This window comes from Saccopteryx leptura, chromosome 3 (genome assembly GCF_036850995.1).
Source record: "Saccopteryx leptura isolate mSacLep1 chromosome 3, mSacLep1_pri_phased_curated, whole genome shotgun sequence".
Taxonomy (NCBI): domain Eukaryota; kingdom Metazoa; phylum Chordata; class Mammalia; order Chiroptera; family Emballonuridae; genus Saccopteryx; species Saccopteryx leptura.
In genome coordinates, this window is record NC_089505.1 from 73,732,158 (window position 1) to 73,758,279 (window position 26,122).

Sequence of the window (26,122 nt, forward strand, 5' to 3'; positions counted from 1 at the left end):
TGGTTGTACAACTAAATAAATAAAGTAAAAACTAATTAGCTATTCATTTAAGGGGCTAAGTTGATTCATAGGTGAATTAAAATAAATAAAACCTTTAAATCTGATGTAAAATCAGAAGCTTTAGAAAAACAAAGAAAGCAAAAAAATCTCATAAAGAAAATCTGATTTAGGAAACCTGGGAAGGATGGCACTTGAAGCACACATAAGTTGTACTAGTTTGAGCTGGACCTCATGTGGCATGTTAACAAGGTCTATTCTTGTTCATTACATGAAACGTTACAGGAGCTACACAGAAAAATATAAGTAAAACAAAACAAAAAAAGCTCAGAATGTAGCAAACATCCTAGGTGATGCAAGAACATGAAATTTAAAAAGTCTAGTGTTGAATTCTAAAGTTCATAAAGGATGAAGGGATGGTGATTCTCACTCTCACAGAAAATGGGAAGTTGGAGGCTGGCTGCCATGACAGTGAGTAGAATGCACAGGAAGGAAGCACACATTAGACAACAACGAGGGTGACGACAGAATGTTAGTCCATTTCATGGAACAGAACTAGGTTCAATGATGGGAACTGAGGAAAGGTTTAACAGTGATGAGAACTGAGTATGAAAAAAGTTGTAGAGAAGGGAGGCGAAGAATGACATAAATGCATGATGAAAACCAGACTGTCATTGCGACACAGCTTCCAACACGTGGATGGATTTTATTGAAGAAAATCACTATCTCTATACAGGGCAGTAGTAACAAAACTGTGATGAATTTATAGTTCTGTCATTATAAATTGGCCCAAAACATGGAGTTTCACAAAGAAGGTGTAACACAAGCTGAGACCCAGTAGGCATGGACAGAGAGTAAAATATGGAGTGCTATTAAAAAAAAAAAAGTACACAGGCCCTGGCCGGTTGGCTCAGCGGTAGAGCGTAGACCTGGCGTGCGGGGGACTAGGGTTCGATTCCCGGCCAGGGCACATAGGAGAAGCGCCCATTTGCTTCTCCAGCCCCCCCTTCCTCTCTGTCTCTCTCTTCCCCTCCCGCAGCCAAGGCTTCATTGGAGCAAAAATGGCCCGGGCGCTGGGGATGGCTCCTTGGCCTCTGCCCCAGGAGCTAGAGTGGCTCTGGTCGCACCAGAGCGATGCCCCGGAGGGGCAGAGTATCGCCCCCTGGTGGGCAGAGCATTGCCCCTGGTGAGCATGCCGGGTGGATCCCGGTCGGGCGCATGCGGGAGTCTGTCTTTCCTCGTTTCCAGCTTCAGGAAAAAAAAAAAAAAAAAAAGTACACAAAGAAAACTAAGATGTACATAAAATAGGTATCATTACTCGAATGAGAAAAAAGGGGTATGTTTCCCTCTAAATTTCTACAAATAAAAAGGATTCCCATAGGAGAAGGGGTGGTTTGGTTTCTTTATCCAATGTTACAGGTCTGATGTGTTCTCTGTAACATTGAATATGACTTCCTACCATTAAGCCTCCAAACCCCTGGGTGCTTTTCACTTACTCACCTGGACAGACTACATGCTGTGGTTCATCACCTACTGTCCACAGTCCCTTCTCTCGCTCCAACTTGGAAAGCACATCCGGTTTGGTGGATTGATGCCCTGCTAAGAGGGAAAAATGACAGAAGAGTTAAACATACTGAACTGGGCTGTGATCTTTCAAGATGAAGAATGTTACACTTTACGTGTATCACAAAGCCTTTTGTTTCAGGAAGCAGAATGTTATACTTTCTTGTCTGAGGTAATAATGGAAGAATCTAAGGTTCTTCCTTTACAGAGAACTGTAGTTCTTCAGGGGAGTTGTCCTCACCCACTGACACCAGGTTGCTGTAGTTCTCCAACATCACGTCCCGGAACAGGTCCTTCTGATCGGGGTCCAGGAGCTGCCACTCCTCCCAGGTGAAGTTCACGGCCACATCGTAAAATGTCAGGCATTCTTGAAACAACACTGTGCTGTTTAATGGGGTGATGTGCTTTTGGTGAGGTAAAATAAATGTTATGTTTTCTCCCATTTTCACTTTATATGATGCATCTATAGAGTGAAAGAAATTTCATTTCATTATACAACTGAATAATCACATGCCTAGTAAATGACAAGTTGGAGTAAAAGTTGGCTTCCATTTGTGCATATCAAAAATACAATCATAAAAAAGCATACAAGAATAAACTGTTTTACACATAATAACAACTGCACCTTATATTTGCCAAACTCTATCGTCTGCAATTGTGCGGTCATCTATGGATTTATCTAATCACAAGATTGTGTACTGTGAGGTAGTTTTTTATACACCTCTAGAATCCATTAAGGAAAAAAAAAATGCGTACTTAGGCAGTGAAGGAGTGGAGATAACATCAACCTGAGACCTGAGGATTCAGGTTCAAAACTCTCAGGTCTCTTTCAGCACCCATGCTCACCAGCACTGGTGTGGGGTAGCCAGCCTGTAAGATCATTAAAATGATTTCATGGCTGCTGGCTTGAGCCTAAAGGTCACTGACTTAAATCACAAGGTTCCTGTCATGAGTTTAAGATAGCTGACTTGAGTAGAAGGTAATTGGCTTGGATTAAGACCTACTTTATGAACTAGGTAATTCTGAGAAGTAATCAACGAACAGCTAAAGTGTCTCAACTACAAGTGGATGCTTCTCATCTCTTTTCCTTCCTGTCTATTTTGTGCACTCCATCTCTCTCTCAAGAGAAGAAAGGATGATAGGATGAGATAAACCCAAAGGGAAGGGAGGAGGGCATGTGGGGAGGGAGTAGGAAGATGTTGAGGGAAATACGGTAGAGGGGGGGATGCATTCAGGGCTACACTAGAATCTATGTAAACACAAATTAAAATCAATAAAAAAAAAGAGAAGGAAAAAACCCAAAATCACCTGAGCCAGGATCATTTTCTTCTATTGTTGGATAAAACCTCACAATAGACAGGGTGTGTGTTGGTGTGTTGTGAGTCTGCTCTAAGTTTCAGCTCAGAAACCTGTCTTCAGTTCAATGTGTAGCCAGAGATGCTGACACACAATTCTGTGTCTTTTTGATCCTCGTGATTCTATTGCTCCAGGGAGTCAGGACCTGTGGATTGAGGAGAAAATCCAGTGACTGGCACATTTCCTCTGGGCCCAGATGCACTCACCCTCTTCACAATGCTCTTAACTATCTGAGCAAACTGACAGGGCCTACAAAAAGTTTATTTAGAAAAAAACAGAGGTAGAAGTAAGCCATCAAAACAATGGATTTTAGGAAACAAGTTAAGAGTCAAAAACAAAAATGGGACCTTGGGAGTTTAGAAACACAGAGAGAGAAACCTTGATAAGAATAAAAGGGTGGGGAAAGCCGGCAGCACGCTTCAGAGAGAGCCTCCATGTGTCCCTCCACTTTAGTGCACACCTTCTCTTAATGTGTACCTTTATGTAACTCTAGTTAACTTTCTACCTGTCCACGCATTTTATTACACCCACTTATTATTACTTACGAACAGCTATCCATAAACATATTGTAATAGGAAAATGTTTATGAGAAGGTAAAATAAAATTAGATCATAAATGGTTCACTTTTTAATTTTATTAAGATATAATTTGCATTGGTTAAACCTATTCATAATAAACCTTGTCTTGGGAAAATTTCTTATTTATATAGAAGTCATTAAGGACTACTACAAAAACTTCACATATATTGTACCTTCATTTAGCTTCCCATCACATGAACCTTTTATATCACCACGGTGCATTTGTCAAATTGAGAAATGAACATTGGTATAATATGCAACCGAATCACAGGTTCTACTCTGATTTGACAAGTTTTTACACTACCATCCATTTTCTGTTGCACAATTTAATCCACAATATTATATTTAGATACCATTTTTCTGTGATTTTCTCTATTCTATGACCATTTCCTTGTCACATTTTTCTCAATGATGTTCTCAGTTAATTTCTGGAGTACTGATGACATATTTTGTGTATTAACCCATTTTTAAGGTTGTACTAAATTTACCTCATTAAAGCATGGTCATGCATTTTGGTACAGACACCTCAGAATTGAAGTCTCTATCACACAATTAACTAGGGGTAGAAAATATCAAAATGTCTTACAGCTGATCTCTTGGTAAAGGTAGTATTTGGCAGGGTTTTACACTGAAAGTAGCAAGAACAATTTTGACAAAAACAACCAGTGTACAAGGCCCACTCATCAAAAGATTTCAACACTTGTATGTAGTATCATAATTGATAGTACTTGTGAAAGCATAAACGTGCAGATAAATAGAACAGAACAGAGATCGCACAAAAAACCCTGTACAAATCATATACACACAACTGTTTGAGAAAGGCAAAAGACTTCAATTTAGAAAGGTATGCTTTCCAAAAATGATGGTGGGACAGTTAGAGAACCACTGGCATGCTTGAAAAAATAAAGAAATAAATGGAATGTCAACACATTTATTCAAAATTTTTTATTGATAAAAGACTAGTATCCAGAACATAGAATTCCTAAAAGTTGATAATTTTCAAAGATTGTTTAAAGGAAGAACTGATCCTTATACCATTTCCTGCATACCTGAAAGTATTAGTTGATCATCCTCTGTGCCAGAATCTGTGCTCTGCTACTTTATCTCAGGTTCCTGTAATTTCCTTGATTAGTAAAGAAACGAATAAATACGATGAGGCTGCACAGATCAGTGCTTCAGTCCTAGAGGCTGGGAGTCCCCTGTACCCATCTTTTCTCCATGCTGTGTCTCATGTTTTTCTAAAGTCCTGCAGCACCTTCCTTTAGAGCACACCCTTTGCCAAGCTGTTCTCAGCAATCAAAGAATCATACAAGAATAAACTGTTTTACATGTATTAACAACTGTAAACCTACTTTTGCCCCAGTCTGTAGTGTGCAATTAATTGTTCATTCTCATCTATGCATTCATCTGATTAGAAGAACCTATAATGTGAAGAAGAAATTGCACTTATATATTTCAATACATTACATATTAAATGAGGTGGTATTTTTTAGGTCTCTACAAATCCTGAAAAAATAAAGATAAATAATGTAGAAAAAATAATGAAGAAAAAAAAGATAAATCACTCAGATGACTGAAGAAGGTTGGGTGAAGAGGAGAGAGCTTCAACGTGGATGCTGAGGACCCAGTTCAAAATTCTCAGGTCACAGGTATAAGCGTAACTTTGCCAGGTTTATGGGGTGAGAAGTCTGTGCATAAGATCATCAAAATGATCCTATGATTGCTGGCTTGAGCTTAAATATTGATGATTTAAAGCCCATGGTCCCAGACTTGTGACCAAGATCACTGTCTTGAGCAGAATGTCACTGTCTAGGTGTGAGCACACACAGGAACAGAATGATGTTTCTCTCTCTCTCTCGCTCCTGTGTTCTCTCTCCAAAATCAGTAAATAATAAAATATAAATTAATAAAATACATGAGAAAATTTTTCAATGTGGTAAGTTTTGCAAAGATTATAAACAGAGCACATGTAGCTGGAGAAAATGTAAAGGGTAAAAGTAATATGGAAAAATTTCGATATCTATTTAGACTGAACTAATAAACACAATGATACACCACTTTCATGCTGAGGTTAATGTGTAAACTATGTATTTTTTCCCATGTAACACCCCCCCTCCACATACACACATAAAAAATGCACTGCTAAAGCAGAAGACAAGTCCAAGAATGTCCATGGCAGTTGTCAGCAGAAACACCTGCCATGCACTACAACCACGGAATACTATGGGAAAAATACAACCTTGGCTCTTCTAAGATTTCTAAAGGATAGTAAAACAAAAACACTATTTTTAAATAGAGAGACAAAAAAAATAGACAATAGGGAGGGAAGAGAGACGAGAAGAATAAACTCATAGCTAAAGCAAGTTACTTGCTCATTGATAGCATTCTCATATATGTCTGGACTAGGGAGTACCAGCTGAGTCAGTGACCCCTTGCTCAAGCCAGAGACTGGGCTCAAGCCACAAACAATGGGACATGTCTATGACCCCACAGTCAAGACGGAGACCCTGACACTGCACTCAAGCTAGCAATCTCAGTGTTTCAAACCTGAGTCCTCAGCCCCAGATCAATGATCCATGCACTGCAGCACAGCCTGGTCAGACCAAAATACATCTTTCTGTGTGAAGCATATGTGAAAGGTCTTCTGTGGCTTACAACTGAAAAACTATTAACTGCGTAAACATTATAGAATACAGTTACCTGACATTCATTACATACACACACACACACAAGAAGAAAAGAAGGAAAAATAAACGACAGCACATTCACATTAAACTAAAGTAGACTACATAAAGAGTGAATGATGTATGCTTAGTTGATAAAAAGTTAGTTAGGCACATCTAAATAAAATGTAAAGATTAATAAGAATGATGCCTGACTTCTCATGCACCGTAGATGAAGCATCAACCTAGAACATTGAGGTATCTGGGTTGAAACCCTGGGCTTGCCGGTTTAAGGCACACATGGGAGTTGATGCTGTGTGCTCTAACCTGCGTTCTCTCTCTCTCCCTAAATATAAATAAATAAAATCTTTCAAAATGATTAATAATAACTAAATGTATGCTAAAACTATAATGAAAATCCTTCAAGTGCTCAGTACGGTGAGCTCAGGGTAACTCAAGCTCACTTATGCTTCACCAAAACATCAGGAACACTTCTGGTGGCCTCTGCCAAAACAACATGCAACATCTCTGTCACTCTACGAACTCCAACCACACTATTGTCTCAACAAATAGACACCAGGTCCCTCCTGACACAAACAGCTGTTTACTCCAATCAGTCCGGTTTCCCTTCTTTCCTACCTTACAAGCCAATTCTTTTAATTTCTCTTATTTCTCCCTCTCCCTTTTCACTTAAATCACCTCCTCCTCCAGTGTTTGCCCTCATTTTCACTGCACCCAACAAGCAACTACCCATCTCTCTCCCCTTATTGGAGCAGGAATAGCGTTTACATGATCAGTCTGGGCAGCAGAACCCCAAGAAAGAAGCACACCTCCCTATCTTCTTTCTCACCTCTTCTCAATTCATCTCCCTCCCTGCCTGACACAACAGGGAATGTTGTTCCTCTGCGAGGAGGACGCTACCTTGGCCTTCCTACTACCTGGGCGGGAACCTGTGCTTTAACACAGTGGTCCCCAAACTTTTTTGGGCCACGAACCGGTTTAATGTCAGAAAATATTTTCACGGACCGGCCTTTAGGGTGAGAAGGATAAATGCACAAAATAAAATTATGCAACCAGCGTAAAAACTGGTATTTTAAAATATAATTGTTGAACATACGACACAAGCATCAAGAGTGAGTCTTAGACGAATGTAAAAGAGGGAATCTGGTCCCTTTTTTTTTTTTTTTGTATTTTTCTGAAGCTGGAAACGGGGAGAGACAGACTCCCCGCATGCGCCCGACCTGGATCCACTCGGCACTGGTGGGCGACGCTCTGCCCACCAGGGGGCGATACTCTGCTACTCCCCGGCGTTGCTCTGTCCCGACCAAAGCCACTCTAGCGCCTGGGGCAGAGGCCAAGGAGCCATCCCCAGCGCCCGGGCCATCTTTGCTCCAATGGAGCCTTGGCTGCGGGAGGGGAAGAGAGAGACAGAGAGGAAGGGGGGGGGGTGGAGAAGCAAGTGGGCGCTTCTCCTGTGTGCCCTGGCCGGAATCAAACCCAGGTCCCCCGCACGCCAGGCCAACGCTCTACCGGTGAGCCAACCGGCCAGGGCTGAATCTGGTCACTTTTTAAAAATAAAACATCATTCAGACTTAAATATAAGTAAAAAGGAAATAATGTAAGTTATTTATTCTTTCTCTGTGGACCGGGGGTTGGAGACCACTGCTTTAACATACCTCTCTCCCAATGGTGATGTAGCCCTCAACAACCAGTCTCTCCCCATTCCAGGGATTCAGCAAGTCCAGCACAGAAGGGCAGTGCAGCTCACCCCTCTCTCGTTAACCCTCAAAATAACTTCGGGTGTTGGGACAGGTTCAGGAGGACCAGCCACCTCTGTCCTAACCTCCCTTATAATTGTCACTGAAGTGTTCATTCTTGTAGGCTGCTGCTTCACTTACTACAAATATCACAATGAGACTTCAAATGGGAGGGGGGGAGAGGGTGGAAAAGAGGGAGGCACAAAAAAGTGTATTTGCAAAATGCCCGAGCAAGCCAATGTGAAGCAGAATTTCACCACCCGGAGGCAGTAAGCCAAGCACACCGACCGCCTGAATTATCCGTTGGGGCTTTACTGAGACATTATTGTCAAATAAAAATTATGTACACTGAAGGAATTCATGAGATCCTTTGAAATACACATAGACGGAAATACTAGCACAATCAAGTTAATGAACACATCCAGCAGCTCACAATCAGTTCTACGTACGCGTGGGGAGAACACTCGGCACGTGGATCTGCGGTATATCCCGCGGCCAGAACTTTACGAGTGAAAGTTTGTACCCCTGGGAGGACATAACACAAACTCCTTCAGAACACTAGTAGCTACTGACGAACGGAGACCTCACTTTCGGTTTTAAAAGTAAAAACGACGGAGAAGACGCGGTTACCTAACGAAGAGAAGAGCCGAGCGCAGGGAGCAGCCTGGGAACCATTTTAACCCCCACCCCCAAGGAAAGCTCCGGATTCTCGCGGGGACGCCTGAATTTCCACGGAGGATAGGACTGAGGGAACACGACGACATCCAGACTGTGTATAAAGAAAGGGGCCTGTGAAACGAAAATTTAACGTAAAAAGACGAGAACTCACAATTCCTACTATGACCTTCCCAGGCAAATCCCGGTCAGCAGAAAATGGCGCTCGGAGGAAAGAGGAAACGTCCTGGAGGCGTGGCCCGGTTAGACTGCGCATGCGCACTAGGACATCACAAAAGCAGGAAAAAAGCAGTGTATGGGCGGGGTGTCCCGGGGAGGGAGCGACAGAGGGTGGTGTCTGTTGAGGCCAGCCATGCGCAGTAACGCTGAAAAAGTGGAACTAAATCAAGAAGGTGCGAGAGAGGTATTTTACCTGACCTTTACAGTACAGGAATGGTTTTTTCCTAGGGTCAGAAATACCCCTATGTCTTTCATGGTTGTGTGTGCACTAATTAAGCATTAGAATGTGGGCCCTGGTTTTTCAGGTTGTTAGGACGTCATCTGATATGCCAAGATTGTGGGTTCCTTCCCTGCATGGGACATAAACAAGAAACAGCCAGTGAATTGTTTCCCTTCCACGCTCTCTAAAATGAATTTTAAATTTTTTTTTAAATATTAACTGTCCCATTCCACACTTGCCATCAATTACCTTCAAATACCTTTGTAATAAACCTGTTTACAGAGTATTGATGAGGCAGGTAACAAAGAAGCTAGGAACATTCCTTTGGAAGTAGAATGGGGAAACTGAGATAACTGAACTGGCTGTATTTACAGCGAAATACAAAAGTCACCTCTCTAGATATAACATCTAGACCTCAGCTGTATTTGAGCTCCATTCCAAATAAAGCAGCAAAACCAGCTGGGCTATGCCAGGACCAGCTGCATTGAATAATAACACCCTGGCACTGACTATTTAGTGGAAATAGGATCCGAAAAGAACCCACCTAGAAAATCTGATGAATATATTCTATTGAGATCTTCTCCTAACTCAGTCTTTACAAACCCTAAAAACAAAAGGCTGAGAGCACTCTCTTTCTCCTGCTAGCTCACCTTTTTTCCCCAACAGGGTTGCATCTCCTAAATTCTAAGACTAAGTGTTCCCATGAGACTTGCAGCCAGAAGAGGAATGAGCAGCTGCAGTTTATCCCCATCTAATTGCCTAAACCTCTCTTCGAGGTCCCCTTTTTGCTACTGTTCCAGTGCATGGTCATTTCTATCCCGTAAGTTTTCTAGAGAGCCAAGGCAGCCTGGCTAGTCTCTTGCGTGTACCTTCTTCCATTCTAGACCGTTTGGAAAACAGCTGTTAGGCTTGGTCACTTGCACTTTGCATGATTAGTGTGTGAGCACATGGCAGAGCCACATGTGCATAACGTATGTATATGTATGACTACAGGTAATTGGACTCAGGGCAGTGTTTGGGAGATTGCAAATTGCATGCTGCCACTGATAGGGGCTGTTTGGCTGTTTGTTTGCCTGCTGTTTTAAGAACCTGTTTTCCCTTGCCTGTGTGCTCGCCTGCCACTGCAAGAATGTAAGATAATAATAGCCCAATGCTTTACGGCTCTGCAGTTCCACTCCTGTCTGCTTGGTACCAATGTGAACCTGGCTGGCCTCAGCCACGAAAGGTCACTATCTTGAATACACAGTCACTGGCTTGAGTAAGTAAGGGTCACTTGTTCTGCTGGAACCTCTGGCACATATGAGAAATAAATCAATGTACACCTAAAGTGTGCAATGAAGAATGATGCTTCTTATCTCTCTCACTTCCTGTCTGTCTGTCCCTATCTGTCCCCTCCTCTGTCTCTATGTCTGACACCCAAAATAAGTTAATTAATTAATAAAACTTCAATTCATCCCCAATCACACAGGAGAAGAGCCTTTCAACTCAATTCTAACCCCTCTTCTGTCTCTTTTTCTCCTGCAGTCAAGGCTCCATTGCAGCAAAGTTGCCTTGGGAGCCTTCAGTGGCTCCATGTCCTCACATTCAGGCAATAGAATGACTCTGATCACAATGAATCAATGCCCCAGATCAGTAGTCCCCAACCTTTTTTGGGCCACAGATCAGTTTAATGTCAAAAAATATTTTCATGGACCAGCCTTTACAGTGGGACGGATAAATGCACAAAATAAAATTATGCGACCGGCATAAAAACTGTGGTATTTTTAAATAAAGTTGTCAAACTTACAAGACAAGCGCCAAGAGTGAGTCTTAGACGAATGTAACAGAGGGAATCTGGTCATTTTTTTTAAAATAAAACATCATTCAGACTTAAATATAAATAAAAGAGAAATAATGTAAGTTATTTATCCTTTCTCTGTGGATCGGTACCAAATGGCCCACAGACCGGTACTGGTCCATGGCCCGAGGGCTAGGGACTACTGCCCCAGATGGGCAGAACATTGACCCTTGCTTGTGGGCATGTCAGATGGATCCCCGTTGGACACGTAAGGAGTCTCTCTGCCTCGATGCCTCTCATTTCAAAAAAATAGAAAAAAATAAATAAATTACCTCTGGCCGGTTGACTCAGCAGTAGTGCGTCGGCCTCGCAAGCAAAAGTACTGAGTTTGATTCCTAGCCAGGGCATACAGGAGAAGCATCCATCTCTTTCTCCAGTCTTTCTCCTCTCCTTTCTATCTCCCTCTTCACCTCCCACAGCCAAGGGTCCATTGGAGCAAAGCCGGCTCAGGTGCTGAGGATGTCTCCATGGACTCTGCCTCAGGCAATAGAATGGCTTTGGTTGCAACAGAGCAATGCCCCAGATGCCTTGAGCATTGCCCCCTGGTGGGCATGCCGGGTTGATACTGGTACAATGCAAGTGGAAGTCTGCCTCTGCCTCTCTGATTTTCAGTTCAGAAAAATAAAAAAGTAAAATATAAAATTAAGAAATACTTAAAAAATAAAAATTGTTTTTTCAAAATATGAGGATGTTTACTTAGAAAGTCACAGAGGTAGAAGAGATGGTCTTTAGGAAACAACTTACAGAGGCAAAACAGCAGTTAAGGTGGAAGGGAGACACGGGGACAGAGGTGTGACCCAGGAGAGAGTGCCAAAGAATTTTATTTTTAAGAGGCTCTGAAATTTTTCAGTTAGCTTTAATTATATAGACAGCACATTTAAGAATCATATATTTTTGCATAGCAATAAAAGAGAAACAGGCTGGCCTCTGGTGGCAGAGTCAAGAAAGCATCAACCTGGAATGCTGAGGTGGCCAGTTTGAAATCCTGGGATTGCCTCGTCAAGGTACAAGAAGCAACTACCAATTGAGGTTTCCTGCTCCTCTCCTCCCCTTGCTCCTCTACCTAAAGTCAATTAATAATATATTTTTTTAAAAGAAAAGAAAAAGGACCAGCATGTTTGAGTTTCTTTCATAGCTATATATAGTGGCATACCTGACCAGGAGATGGCACAGTGGAGAGTGTTGGACTGAAAGAGGATCCAGGTTCAAAACCCCGAGGTCACTGGTTTGAAGCCCAAAGTTGGTGGCTTGAGTCCGATGTCACTGGATTGAGCAAGGGGTCACTCTGCTTTGCTGTGGCCTCCCATCCAGTCAAGGAACATATGAGAAAGCAATCAATGAACAACGAAGGAGCTACAACTAAGAATTGATGCTTCTCATCTCTCTTTTCCTGCCTGTCTCTCCCTAGGTGTCTTTTTCTCAGTCTCTCTCTGTCTCTGTTGCAAAAAAAATTGATATGTCATATTATTGATTTTCAGTAATAACATGTTACCGTATTTTTCATAGATTCTTTTCTTAAGAATTGAGACAGTCATACCTGGTAGGTGCTAATTTTATTGTAATCTTACTTATAGGGAACAGACACTTTTAAGGTTAGTAACTGTCAGAGCTACGAATCACATCCTGAAAGTCAGACCACAGAATCTGGGTTTCTTTTTGTGTTTAATGCTTTATTTATTACTTTTTACAGGGAGATGAAGTGGGGAATGAGAATTATCAACTCATGGTGGCTTCAGTTTAGTTATTTGTTGATTGCTTGTCATATGTGCCTTGACCCGGCAAGCCCAGGGCTTTGAACCAGCTTCCTCAGTGTTCCAAGTCTACACTTTATCCACTGCGCCAGCATGGGTCAGGCACAGCCTGGGTTCTTAATTTCACCAAGTCTCTGCTCCCACATTATACATACCTTTTAAAACCTACCTTCTTGGCTTGGTAATACATCCAAAACTCCTTCCTTAGTTAATATAAGTCAATATCATTATGAATAAATATATGCCATTATAGCAGACCATAATTTATTAAATCTACCCACTACTGTGAGATATTTGTATTTCTACCTTTTCATTTTAAAAGGCAATTCTCTAGAAAAATTTGAACAACATTGCTGGGTAGTATCTATCTCAATGTCCTGTTATTGATACTGCACTATAATTTTGCTTGTGGAATAATTGGGGTAAACTGAGTAAAGGTACAAAAGATCCCCTTTGTATTACTTTATAAAAATAATGTGTTTGTTTTAGAGAGGAGAGAGAGAAAAGGGGACAAGCAGAAAGCATCAATTCCCATTTGTGCCCTGACCAGGTTAGCCCAGGGTTTTGATCTGGTTACCTTAGCATTAGGTTATGTGCCACCACAGGTCAGGCTGTATTATTTTTTACAACTGCACATGAATCTATAATTACCTTAAAAAACACTCCCATAAAAATATTTCTGAACCTTCCTGTGCATATGTGTGTGTGTTACAATCACTTTTTTAAAAAATACATTCCAGAAAATAAAATTTTGAGTTAAAATTATACTTGTATTAAGTGCCTCTGATACACCTGACCCTGTGGTATTAGTACTTGGAATGACTGAAAGGACGTAGTTACCTGTATACTGCTTACAACCCAGCGAGGAAGGGGACTCGAAATGGAAGAAGAACAAGGCAGCCTGGTGGTCAAGGCCAGTGGTGAATTCCAGGTGATGTGCCCTGACAGGTGCTAGGAACGGGGTCATTCTCGCCATGTGTGCTGACATCAGGTCATGACGCAATAATTCTAAATGCACAGGCTCTATGCGGAGACAAATAGAAGTTTTTTCCTTTTTATTTAAAAGACGTTATTCATTATAGAGAGACAGACAGAAAGGGGGGAGAAGCAGGAAGCATGAACTGCCATATGTACCTTGACTAGACAAGGCTGGGGTTCCAAACTGGCAACATTAGAATGTGAGGGTGATCTGGCTGTGACATCTGTCACCCCATTGATTGCCAGGGTTGACTCAGCTGATCTGGCTGGCTAGTCGGGTGTCCCCTTCCTCCCTCACCGCTCCATGTATATCCCTCCGAAGCTGTGGCTTGGTCGAAGAGGACAACCTTCCCCAACAGAGGAGAGGACCATTCTCAGGTCAAGGGTGCATGAGTACCTGCTCCCCTGCTAGAACCTCCAAACACACTCTCAAACGGGCAACATCAGTGTTCCAGGTCGATGCTCTGTCCACGGCACCACCACAGGTCAGGCTGGCTGTTTTTACTTATTTCTATATTTATTCAGAATGCTCTATATGAAACTTTTTAAAGAACCAATAACTGATGACTTTGTATATAAAGTGAGTAAGTAGAAACGACAGCATAACCGCATACCTTTTGTTTGAGTAATAACAGACTTTTTAATGTATTTTAATATAAAACTTCTTTTTTTTTTAGTGAGAGGAGGGGAGGCAGAGAGACAGACTGCCACATGCACCCTGACTGATATCCACACCACAAGCCCACGAGGGGGGCAATGCTCTGCCCTTCTGGAGCCTTTGCTCCATTAGAACTGAGGTCTATTTTAGCACCTGAGGAGGGGGCCACTGGGGTCATTCTCAGCGCTGGGAGCTAATTTGCTCCAACCAATAAATCCATGGCTGCAGGACTGAAAGAAAGATACAGAAGGGGGACGGGTTGAGCCTGAAACAAATTCCTCCCCTGTGTTCTCTGACCAAGAATCAAATTCAGGACATTCACTCTGGGCCAATGCACTACCAGTGAGTCAGCTGGCCAGGGCCAACACAGGATTTCTGTATATCATATTAAAAATAACTGAGAAAAACTAATACCTTTGTTCAAAATTTTAAAATATATATGCTTAGCATGTTACAATCACAGTGATCTCAATCAAGAACTAATGGTGCTCTTGGTTCCTGAAATTAGCATAGCAGAGGAGAAACAGCCAAGATGGAGGAGTGCTGAAGGAGAAGCCAGTTTGTGTAGAGAGAAGGAGATGAGGAAAAGAGGTGAATTAGGCTGGTGAGGTAGAAACCTTTGATTCTAGGAATCCTCTGATGAGTCAGTGGCTTTTGGAGCCCTGAATGGAAAGGGAAGTGTTTTCCAACTGTGTATATTTTCTCAATCGCCGGATGTGAGCTAGGATTAAAAAGGTAATTGCCCACTAGTTCTTGGCTCCGTTGTTTCATTACCTTCTGTCTGAATCAAATGTGAACCTGCACGGGCCAGGTGGCTGTGATGCTGGCTGTGGCTACTGGCTTTACAGGGGTGGTAGGGGAACCACTTCCTAGGCAAACAACAGCAAACAATGGATCCTACCAATGGTGTGAGATAATCTGCTATTTGTCATCTGCTGCCCGGAAAGCAAGCACCCACAGCCTTAGATAGACTTTACACACATGGCACCCCCTATACTTATGCATCAATCGGGCAAAATACAAGCGAGCAGGAACTAACTGAAATTTTTATATTGCTGTTCACATAGAAATATTTCCATAAAGGCACAAAAAGATCAAGAAACAATCCCTAGGATTTCCATGTGCATTGAGGAACATTCAAGATTTCTAGCTATAAGGGAAGACAACAAAATATATATAATAAACATTTATAAAAAAGGGATGATATCACTCTCTTTTCCTCTGTATAACTCTACAAGGCAGTTTCCTCAAAGTAAGCTTTACAAATGTAAGGCCAAGGCCACACTCCAATTCAAATCTGAACCCCCCTGGAGTGAGGTGAAGGCCCAGAAATGCAAAGGAGCTCAGGTGCAGATTATCAAGGATTTTTTTTTTGGTTTTCTTCTTTTCCAAGTGAGAGGGGAGACAGAGACACAGACTCCTGCATGGACCCCTACCTACCAGAATTTACCTGGCAACCTCTGTCTGGACTTGATGCTCTGCCCATCTGGGACCATGGTTGCAACTGAGCTATTTTTAAAACCTGAGGAAGATGCTCCAGAAAGCCATTTTTTGTGCCCTGGTCCTATGTGATTGAACCAATTGAGCCATGGCAGTTGGAAAGGGAGAAGAAGAGTGAGAAAGAAAGAAAGAGAGGGAGAAAGAGAGAGACTGATAGAGAGAGATAGAAGTGTGCAGGGTAGGAAAGCACATGGTGGTTTCTCCTGTGTACCCTGGCTGAGAATCAAACCTAGGATATCCACAAGCTGGGCTGACACTCTACCACTGAGACACTCACTGGCCAGGGCCTAATGGAGAATTTCTCATCAAAGTAGAGAATTTCAAGTATATTCACAGATTACACTGGGGAACAAAATGTTTGTTGCATCCAAAAACACACTTATTCTTACCTAATTCAAGTGTGCTGATCTCAAATATGACATTAGTTTTTCTCTGTAAGCTACAGTTTTTTTGCAATTCAAGAATTTATGTTTTCATATTATTGTAAAATTTTCAACATTTAGTTTAACAATGAAGTAGAATGTCTTCATGGGCATCATCTTTTTGAAAATACAATAATTTATATAATGCAGTAAATACACTAACACACTAAAAGATATGATTGCATCAGAATTTGTCTACAATTTTGAAATAGAATATATTAAAACACTTATTTTAAGCACAAAATTTGTGCAAAATTATTTCAATTCTATTCAGGCAAAAATTTGCGTTTGTAGCTCTTGCATTTCTGTACTTGTTGAGGACAATCTCGTTTGATGCTCCAGCAGTAGTCTGCCATCACTAACAGCTCCAAGATTTTTGGGAAACTTATCAAGGTGACTGTTCAGGAAGGTAATCTTAATGCTCATGTTACATCCAATGTCGTGGAAAGCCAACAGCATCCTTTGAACCAGAAGTTCATACTTTTCTGCTTTTTTGTTGCCAAGAAAGTTCTTTGTAACAAAAGACTGCCATGCTGCTTTCTCCTCCTTATTCATCTTCCTGGCAAATTCTTCGTCATGTATGAGAGTTCGAATTTGAGGTCCATCAAATACACCTGCTTTTATCTTCTCAAAAGACAAGGCAAGAAAACCAGAAATAATATGTTGAAAGCATTCACTTTCTCTATTCAAAGCCTGAATCTGCTGCTTCATTAAGCCAAGTTTGATGTGAAGTTGGGGGAAAAATGATCCTGTCTTTATTAACTACAGGTTTATTCACAATATTTTGCATCCCTACTTCCAGAGCTTCATATTTCGGCCACTCCTTCAGTGTCAAATGTTTCTCCCGAGTTTGGCTGTCCCACAAACAGAGAAAGCAAGGATACTTTGTGAAACCTCTCTGTTGTCCTAGTAAGAAATTTACTATTTTAAGATCCACACAAATGATCCAGTTATGCTCCTCATACTTCAGAAAATCGAGGACAATTTTTATGTCATTATAATCTTCTTGCAGATGAGTTGACTAACCAGTTGGAACCACTGCATAAACATTACCGTTGTGTAGAAGAGCACATTTCAGACTCCGTTTAGAGCTGTCAAGAAATAGCTGCCATTCTGTTAGACTGTAAGTGGTAACACCTAGCTGACTGAGAAGACTACTGATATCATGACAGTAAACAAAGTGTTTTTCTTAAAAAAAAAATGTCCACAAAAATTTGTTCATGCTTCCTGAAATGGGATACTTTATCTGACTGGTGAAGTATATTATTTTCTGAATCCTAGAGGTTAATAGCTCAGCTGCTTTCTTTGATAGTCTCATATCTCTTACTAAGTCATTCAATTTGGATTGGCTAACTGCTGAGGGGTTAAGGACTGCTTGGCATCAGAAGGAGATCCTTCAGATTCTACAACCATTTCCTCATGCATCTTATCAAAATACACTTGATCACCATGTTCACTGTCTTGATTCTTAAAAAAAATAAAACCATTCAAAACTGGAACCAAGAGTGTCTCAGAGTGTGGGATAGGTCGTATTGCTGAAGGAATATTAGGATATGCAATCATATGCTGTTTTTTCTTGCCGATGCCCTTGGTATGGATCAGACAGAAAAAAACAGATACTACTGTGGTCCTTAGGTTCACGCCAAACCATGGGAATACCAAAAGGCATTCCTTTGTGTTTCCTTTTTGTTCAGTCATGGAACACTTTCTCATAATTATGACACACAATACAAGGAGCCCAATTCATGTCTTGATCGCCAAGGAGAACTTGAAAATAGGCTATATATGCATGTGTCACAAATGATGAAATATTGCGCCTTTGACACTGAAGTGTGTAACAGCCACATATATAACCGAAGGTGTCAGGACTATTCTTACATTTATGCCTACTCAAAGAAGCCATGATTCAATCTTAAAACAAAATAAGACAGTGGTTTTTTTTTATCAGATAATGATTTTTTACATTTAAAAGCAACTACAATTATGTAAAAGTGATGTTTGTAAAACATTAATTGCCTTGTGGTAATGTTCAATCCAAGAGTTGTTGTCTTTTAACTTCAATTTAAAAACCAATGCATGCCATTAACTATAACAAATGAAATTAAAATTGTATAAAAACTAGAACATGCACCAAAAAAAAAAATTTCAGATTTGGAATCAGCGATGCAGAAATATATAGAAAAAGTTCTAAAACTTCATGCAACAGAAAATGAGAAAAAATTGTTCCCCAGTGTTACCAATGAAAACTAACGTATCTTGCCTGAGCAGGTGGTTGTGCAGTGGATAGAGCATTGGACTAGGATGCCAAGGACCCAGGTTTGAAACCCTGAGGCCGATAACTTCATCACATTGTTATCCAGCTTGACACCATGGTCGCTGGCTTGAGCGCAAAGGTTTCTGGCTTGAAGTCCAAGGTCACTGGCTTCAGCAAGGGGTCACTCCCTCTGCTGGCATCCCCAAGTCAAGGCACATATGAGAAAGCAATCAATGAACAACTAAGGAGCCACAACAAAAAGTCCAGACACAAAATTGATGCTTCTCATTTCTCTCCCTTCCTGTTTGTTATCACTATCTGTCCATCTCTCTGTCCCTCTCCAAAAAGAAGAAAAAAATAGACCAAAATAATGTAAAGTATTTTCTCCAATCAGAATGGTACGAAACTAGATAAAATTTAGAAAAAAAAATCTGGCAGAGATACAAATACAGAAGTAAACAACATCCTACTAAAATAATGTATAAATTAACAAAGAAATCAAAATGCAAATCACAAATTTTTTGAGAAAATATAAAAAAAAAAACCATAATCTGTGCCATGGGAAAGCAGTACTGTTAATTTTTCAATGCTATTTAAATATTCTGAGAATCTGTTGAGACATGAGTGAATTTAATTGAATCACTCCTTACTTTTGGCAGAATGGTACTTTTATGCTCCCTTTGCAGTGTTTATGTCAATCTCCTTTTATGCAAATTCCCTATCATACACTTAATATATAATTTTCTTCATAAAGCTTCAGAAACCTTTTTGTTAATTTAGAATGTGGAACTATTTTATCTAGGCAGGTATTTTCAATAACCATTTCTTTGTTCCATACAGTTCACTACTATAATATTTAATGTACAGTATTTTAAAACTTGTTAATCTTTCTTCATACACATTTTTTATTTTGAACAGTTATCATTCTCTGAGGATGTAAGAAACCATATTTACATTTGGCAGTTATTGTCCATAATAATTATAACCTTATTTTTCCTCCAGCTTCAACTAAGGCCACTTGCAATACAATACAGCACACAGAAAGCTCTATCCTGAGCTTCTTGATGGAACATCCCACATAGATTCCTTTCAAGGCACTGCCCTCTCTATGGGATAGCCAGTAAATATTGACAAAGTTGCTATCTCTCATGAAAGACTACACACTCAAAGACCTTTCCAGTATCTCTACATTATTTCAGGACTGTTTATTGTTCACAAGACTCTGAACTACTCCACGGCAACCATCATTAAAAAATAATCATGTGTGTACTTACGTAATAAATACTATTATGTAGTAAAACAAACATTATTTAGTATTTATTGTAGCAGCAGAATCTCTGTTATTCAAATCTCTATGTGCAATGAAACTGATATAATTATACTCACGATTTCTTGCAGAATCAGTAATAGATGACTAAAGAGAGTGAAAGGTAGACAGTTTATAATCTTTTGATGAGATGCAGGAATGTAGAAATTGCTTACATCTTCTAGTGCACACAAAGGTGAACTGACTACAGGGTGGTTATGACTCAAGAGGACAAAGGAGCTGGCAGTTGAGAAGCATGCATTGATTAAGACAGAAGTGTTCATCAGCCACCTAGTGGTCTTACCAAAAATAGAAATATAAATGTGAATAATGGAGGAGAAGGCATAAAAATATACAAAAATGGTCACCAGAACAAGGATGTTTTGGATAGTTCTAATCTCATGGGACAATCTGGGAGACACGTTGGTCACATGAAGTTTTTGGACCTGCTGGTTATGCCTGTACAGAATAGAAACCATGGTTTTCCGGGCCCAAGTCAGAGTCCCAAACACAAAGCATTATGGGCAGATATGACTACTTTATATGGATCGTATGCATCATTAGAAAAACTTTAATGGAGCATATCCAAGGTTCATAGTGTTTGAGATGTTTTTGGTGTTCCATTTGTCAGTCATATACTCAGGAACTTTAATATTTAGCATTATGTTCAGGATCCAACAGAAGATATTTGAGATGTTTGTGTATTTGGCAGCTTTTGCTTTAAGCTCTGCCCACCAAGATTTCCAATGACTGATGGTGATTGCCTGGAAGACACTCAAAAAGCAGATGGTGGCCACGCACACACTTCTGGCTACTTTCTGAATGCAGAAAACAAGTTTGCATCCAAAATTACTGAGAAAATCTTTCAGACCCAATGCCGCTATTGTCTCCGGAAAACCCCTTGAGAGAATGAGTTCAGAGTTGCTTAGTCAGGTGAATGACAATCCAATCTGCAGGCTTGGGGAAATAAGGGGGTGGGGGAAGGTATATTCGGTGGGACACTTGAATCTATGTAAACACAAATTAAAATCATAAATAAAAAAAGTCTGGCCCTGGCCGGTTGGCTCAGTGGTAGAGCGTCGGCCTGACGTGCATAAGTCCCGGGTTCTATTCCTGGCCAGGGCACACAGGAGAAGCGCCCATCTGTTTCTCCACACCTCCCCCTCTCCTTCCTCTCTGTCTCTCTCTTCCCCTCCAGCAGTTGAGGCTCCATTGGAGCAAAGATGGCACGGGCGCTGGGGATAGCTCCTTGACCTCTGCCCCAGGCGCTGGAGTGGCTCTGGTAGCAACATACCAACGCCCCGGAGGGGCAGAGCATCGCCCCCTGGTGGGCAGAGCGTAGCCCCCTGGTGGGTGTGCCGGGTGGATCCCGGTAGGGCCCATGAGGGAATCTGTCTGACTGTCTCTCCCCGTTTCCAGCTTCAGAAAAAAAAAATACGAAAAAAAAGAAAAGTCTGCTGGCTTTGTCCTGTACCCACTGAGGTAAAGGGACATATAATGACAGAAGAGTGAGAAGTTCCCTAGGATTCCGATAAGCATCTGAAATAGAAAGATCATTGCAAATTTCAAACCCAGGGAGGTCACTCCCTTATGTCCCAGTGCTCAGTATTTACATTCATAAGAAGACAGTTCTGCATAAAAACATGACTGGAGGCTAATCATGGAAAATAAATTCAAAATTCACCACTTATGATTACTTTTTCCTAAATATTTTTAAATATATATATATATATTTTTTTAAATTTCCAAGCTGAATGTTTAACATAATGCTTATTTAGTCAGTAGAATTTAAAAGTTTTTTATTTATTGATTTGAGAGACAGAGAGAAACATCAATCTGTTGTTCTACCCATTCATGTATTCATGGCTTGATTCTTGTATGTGCCCTAACTGGATATCGAACCTGCAACCATGCAGAATCTATATCTGGATGACGCCCAAACCAACTGAGCTACTTGGCCAAGAGATAGTCTCTATTATTAACATGTTACCTATTTTATAGTACTTAATATTTACAGGAGTATAAGATAGAATTTAAGAGTATTCTATTTTAATAGACAAAAAAACTTTGACTAAAAGGAGCTTATACAGCTCATTTAAATATTGCTACAGTCAGGATTTGAACCTGGGGAGCCTGGTTGCAATAACATTAGTGTTTACCATTGTGTTGTACTGTCCTAGCAAAGAGGTTGTACCTTTTTAAAAATCCAGTTGTTTGCATACATAGTCATATTTGAGACCTATTTGATGTTTGATTATGCCCATTTTTCTTTTCAATTAAAGTATTTATTCTGTTGACCAGTATAGTTTTAAGTAAAAATAATCTTAATGAAGTTTTGATGCATCTAATATCTTTATGAATATATTAGATTTATTGATATTACTCATGTCAGTATAACCAGAGAAACAATCATAAGGTTCCACTACAGAAATCATAATATTTTACTTTCAGCTAAATTTTGGCAGTTGAAATTTTACAAAGAGAAAGAACATCTAGGACCAGTTATTTCTTTTTTTTTTTTTTTTTCTGAAGCTGGAAACGGGGAGAGACAGTCAGACAGACTCCCGCATGCGCCCGACCGGGATCCACCCGGCACGCCCACCAGGGGCGATGCTCTGCCCACCAGGGGGCGATGCTCTGCCCTTCCGGGGCGTCGCTCTGCCTTGACCAGAGCCACTCCAGCGCCTGGGGCAGAGGCCAAGGAGCCATCCCCAAAGCCCGGGCCATCCTTGCTCCAATGGAGCCTTGGCTGCAGGAGGGGAAGAGAGAGACAGAGAGGAAGGAGGGGGGGGTGGAGAAGCAAATGGGCGCTTCTCCTATGTGCCCTGGCCGGGAATCGAACCTGGGTCCCCCGCACGCCAGGCAGACGCTCTACCGCTGAGCCAACCGGCCAGGGCCTAGGACCAGTTATTTCTAATTAGAGAGCACACAATTATCTGGTCCTTATTTTCAAAGAATGGTTGAAACTAATATATTATTTGAGAAATAGAAAAAAACAAAACAAGTGTACATTTCAGTGTTTCAAGGTGTAATATCTTGGGTATCAAGTCAGTTGTGAGAAAAAAAACACAAGGACAAGCCTAAATATGACCTCAGGATATTGACAACCTGACAAAAGATCAGAAGGTACACTTAAGCCTAAAAAAATGCTGAAGCTCTTAATTACTCTACTGTCCATACTCCTCACAAGTGAAGTTGCCTTTTTTATAAAAAGTCACAGTTCCAGAGCTCACACATATAAAAACTGTCCCACGTTAATCAGTGAATGGTAAATACACTCAGGAGACATAATTACTAAATCTATTAAAAGTATTAAACCTCAATAATAACAAAATAATTATAATTCAGTAAATGACAGTCACATTTATTTACATTGAGATTTAGATATTACAATTAGGCCATCAAATGTATTGACACATGCACAGAACTATAACGAGATAACTTTACTAATCATGTAAAATTCTCTGTGCCTTTGTAAAGCTGATTGAACAGCACATTAATTACTGAATTAAAATTATACTGCTCAGAAATCAGAGTTTGTTACTACTTAAAACAACCTCCAAGAACTTGTATTAAGGAGGAAATATTAAAAATCATTAGAAGTAGTTAGAGATGGATGCAGGGTCTCAGACCTCCTGTCAGCCCATGCCTCAGGAATTACGGCTACTTCTTGGGTAGCTCTGAAACTAAACCAATTTTGACCTGCAGAAGAATCTCCTTTTCACATGAGGACGAACCCAAATGCTGATCAATGAATGTTAGGTTAAAATTTAGGAACAGTAATGTAGTCTTTTAAATAAACTCAAATAGCTACTATAACAGTAAATATAAATGGCTCTTTGTACACATCTTTGTTCCTGTGATACACAACATAAACTGCATTTTTACATAATTTGACTTGTAATTTCTCTGCAGTATGTAAGGACTGGTATAAAATTTAGAAAATCTGAGACATAGCTGTTCCAAATATAGATTATGTGTCTGTGTGTGCGTGTGTGACAGAGAGAGAGAGAAAGAGAAGGACAGACACAAAGGGAGAAAGATGAAAAGCATCAATTCTTCGTTTCATCACATTTGTTATTCATTGATTTCTAATATGTGCTTTGGCAGGAGTGGGAGTGAGGGGTCCACAGCAAAGCAATTGACCCCTTGCTCAAGACAGCAATCCTTGGTTTTTGAGCCCGCGACCATGGGGTCATGTCTATAATCCCACCCTCAAGCCTGATGAGCCCATGCTCATGCCAGCTACCTTGTGGGTTCAAATCTGGTTCCTCTGTGTTCCAGTCCAGTGCTCTATCCACTGCACCACCACCTGGTCAGGCTCAAGTATGGGTCATTTTTGAGAATGAGTTGAAAAATTAACTGTTCATTACACTTCTGCTGGAATCTGCAAGCCGACAAGGTTCTTGCGGTTTAGATTTTTGGGGAACAGTGATGTGGGGGACTGGCAGTAAGCTGACATTTGCCCAAGCCTCACCTCACTTGCTTAAGTCGCTAAAGACTATGTTTTTCTCCACACTTCCATGTTATCTATGATGCTGGATCGTTTTTACTCATCCTATCTGTGTCCCTCATAGAGATTGGAGGCAGATTTCATTTTATACTTTGTTTTGAGAAGTTAAGATGTTATGCAGGGTGGAGGGTTTCATGCACTTGGGAAAATCCTTGGGTTGTCTTGGAAATATGACTTTGTATCAAAGATCTCTTTGATTTGCTAATGATTTTCTGCCCTGTAAATAAAGTGGTATGGGGGTGGAGAGTTGTACCCTTGCAAGCTAAAGGCACTGCAGAGGCCTTCCGATGTCATCCTTTCTCTCTCTGAGTTTATTTTTTTATTCTGCACCATTCTCACTCAGGACCTGAACAATTACTAGCCACGCTGCTCCGTGACAGATGGCACCTGAACAGGGACCTGAGGAATACTAAACTAATGGCAGATGATGGATCTCCCCAGGGTGCACACTGATTAAAGTTTCAGAGAAAGTATAATCAGAAAAAATAAATTATGGGATAATTAGGGTCAAAAGTAAGGGACGTTTTTCTTTTTGTACAAATGTTTTTATTTGAGGAGGAGCTTTTGTATGAAAAATATCAGAGTGAGCTAGAAACGAAGAGATGTAATAGAAGACATTAGAGTCTGAGGATGACTCGGGAGATAATGAGGGTGTCATGGCCATGGCCAACTTAATGTTTGCACCTCCGCCGCCCTCTGCTCCTTCTTATGCTCAACCTTCTGCTCCTTCTTACCTTCATTGGGATGCTCCCAGTGTTTTTGTCTCAGATCCTTGGAGGTCCCCGCTCCAACTAGCTTTTACATCAGGCTTGAGATACAGGGGATTACATCAGAATATGCGTTATATTGGGCCATCATATATACAAGGTCTGGCTATTGCCACAGTACCCCAGGGGAGGACTCCAAGACAATACGTTGATAAATGGCAGAATAAATGAAGGTGGGGAGGCCAGGGAAGTACTTTTGCCAGAGAATCTTGTTTCCAATGTGGAGGTCTAGGATATTTTGCTAGAAATTATGCTACTGTCTTCGGATATCAGTCTCAGGCTTCCCCTAAGGGGTAGCCAGTTCCTAAATGTCCTGACCTCTGCACAAGATGCAGGAGAGGAAAAACATTGGGTGAATGAATGTAAATCTAAGTATACTGCTGAAGGGCAGGTGATTCAGAAAAATGGACAACGGGGCAGTCCCTAGCCCAATCAAACAGTAGGGGCTATATCAGAGTTTCCTCAGCAAATTCTGATTCCAGCAGGCCAAACATTGCTCAATCATCCTGAGCAATGACAGGCTGGCTGCTCCTAGTTCTCTCTGGCAGCTTAGTCTGCCGCTCAGCTAAAATGGAGGTAGAGGAGAAGTCTTGGTATGGTCAACCTGAGCCACCAATTACAACAATTATGGAATTTGAGAGTGGATAGGAGACTCAGGTATTAGGAAAGCTACAGCTTTTCCTGTTATTTTCTGATTTTCTTTAATGTTTAAGTTAAAATCCTCTGAACTATCATTTTGTTTCTTTCCTATACATTGCCTGGAAATTTAGGCATGGGACCCCTGGTGGATCTGACTACTAAATTTCCCATGCAGCTGCCAAGAGTACCTTTTCTTCTGGAGATTTTGTTTACTTCCGTCGCCAGTCCCTCTGATAGAAAATGACCTGACTGAGATCAGGCAGGCATCTTTCTGGTCTGGTTATGCTCCTAATTCCAGGTTTCTCTCTGGTTTGTCTGATTCTAGTTTCTGTGTAGTTTTTGTCTGATGTTTTCCAAAATGTGCCTGCTTTTAAGGCCAGAATTAAGTTCTTGGATGCAAACATTTAAAATGCCAGCTCTTATGTTGAGAAAATAATTGTTTTATTCTTACATTTTTGGTTTAAAATTG

At 40.8% G+C, this 26,122-nt stretch overlaps 1 protein-coding gene and 1 pseudogene across 4 annotated transcripts in view; both read right to left on the reverse strand.

Annotated features, from left to right (window-relative positions):
* The window catches only part of LOC136399227 (zinc finger protein 432-like), a 125,945-nt gene that overhangs the window by 20,435 nt on the left and 79,388 nt on the right, over positions 1–26,122 (reverse strand). For 2 of the 4 annotated variants that reach the window (XR_010750118.1, XM_066374215.1), the window contains exons 1-4: positions 8,744–8,812; positions 2,869–3,061; positions 1,802–2,023; positions 1,498–1,596 (exon numbers count right to left, since the gene is read on the reverse strand). Coding sequence is in view for 3 of the 4 variants with exons in the window: in XM_066374215.1 (XP_066230312.1) it covers positions 1,498–1,596; positions 1,802–2,003 (301 nt within the window). In the remaining variant the exon portion in view is untranslated. Of the gene's footprint in view, positions 1–1,497; positions 1,597–1,801; positions 2,024–2,868; positions 3,062–4,543; positions 4,618–8,743 lie in introns of those variants that run through there. The other 2 variants (XM_066374216.1, XM_066374217.1) reach the window with 2 other exon arrangements.
* Positions 8,545–26,122, reverse strand: part of LOC136397134 (vomeronasal type-1 receptor 3-like) — a 28,373-nt pseudogene continuing 10,795 nt past the window's right edge.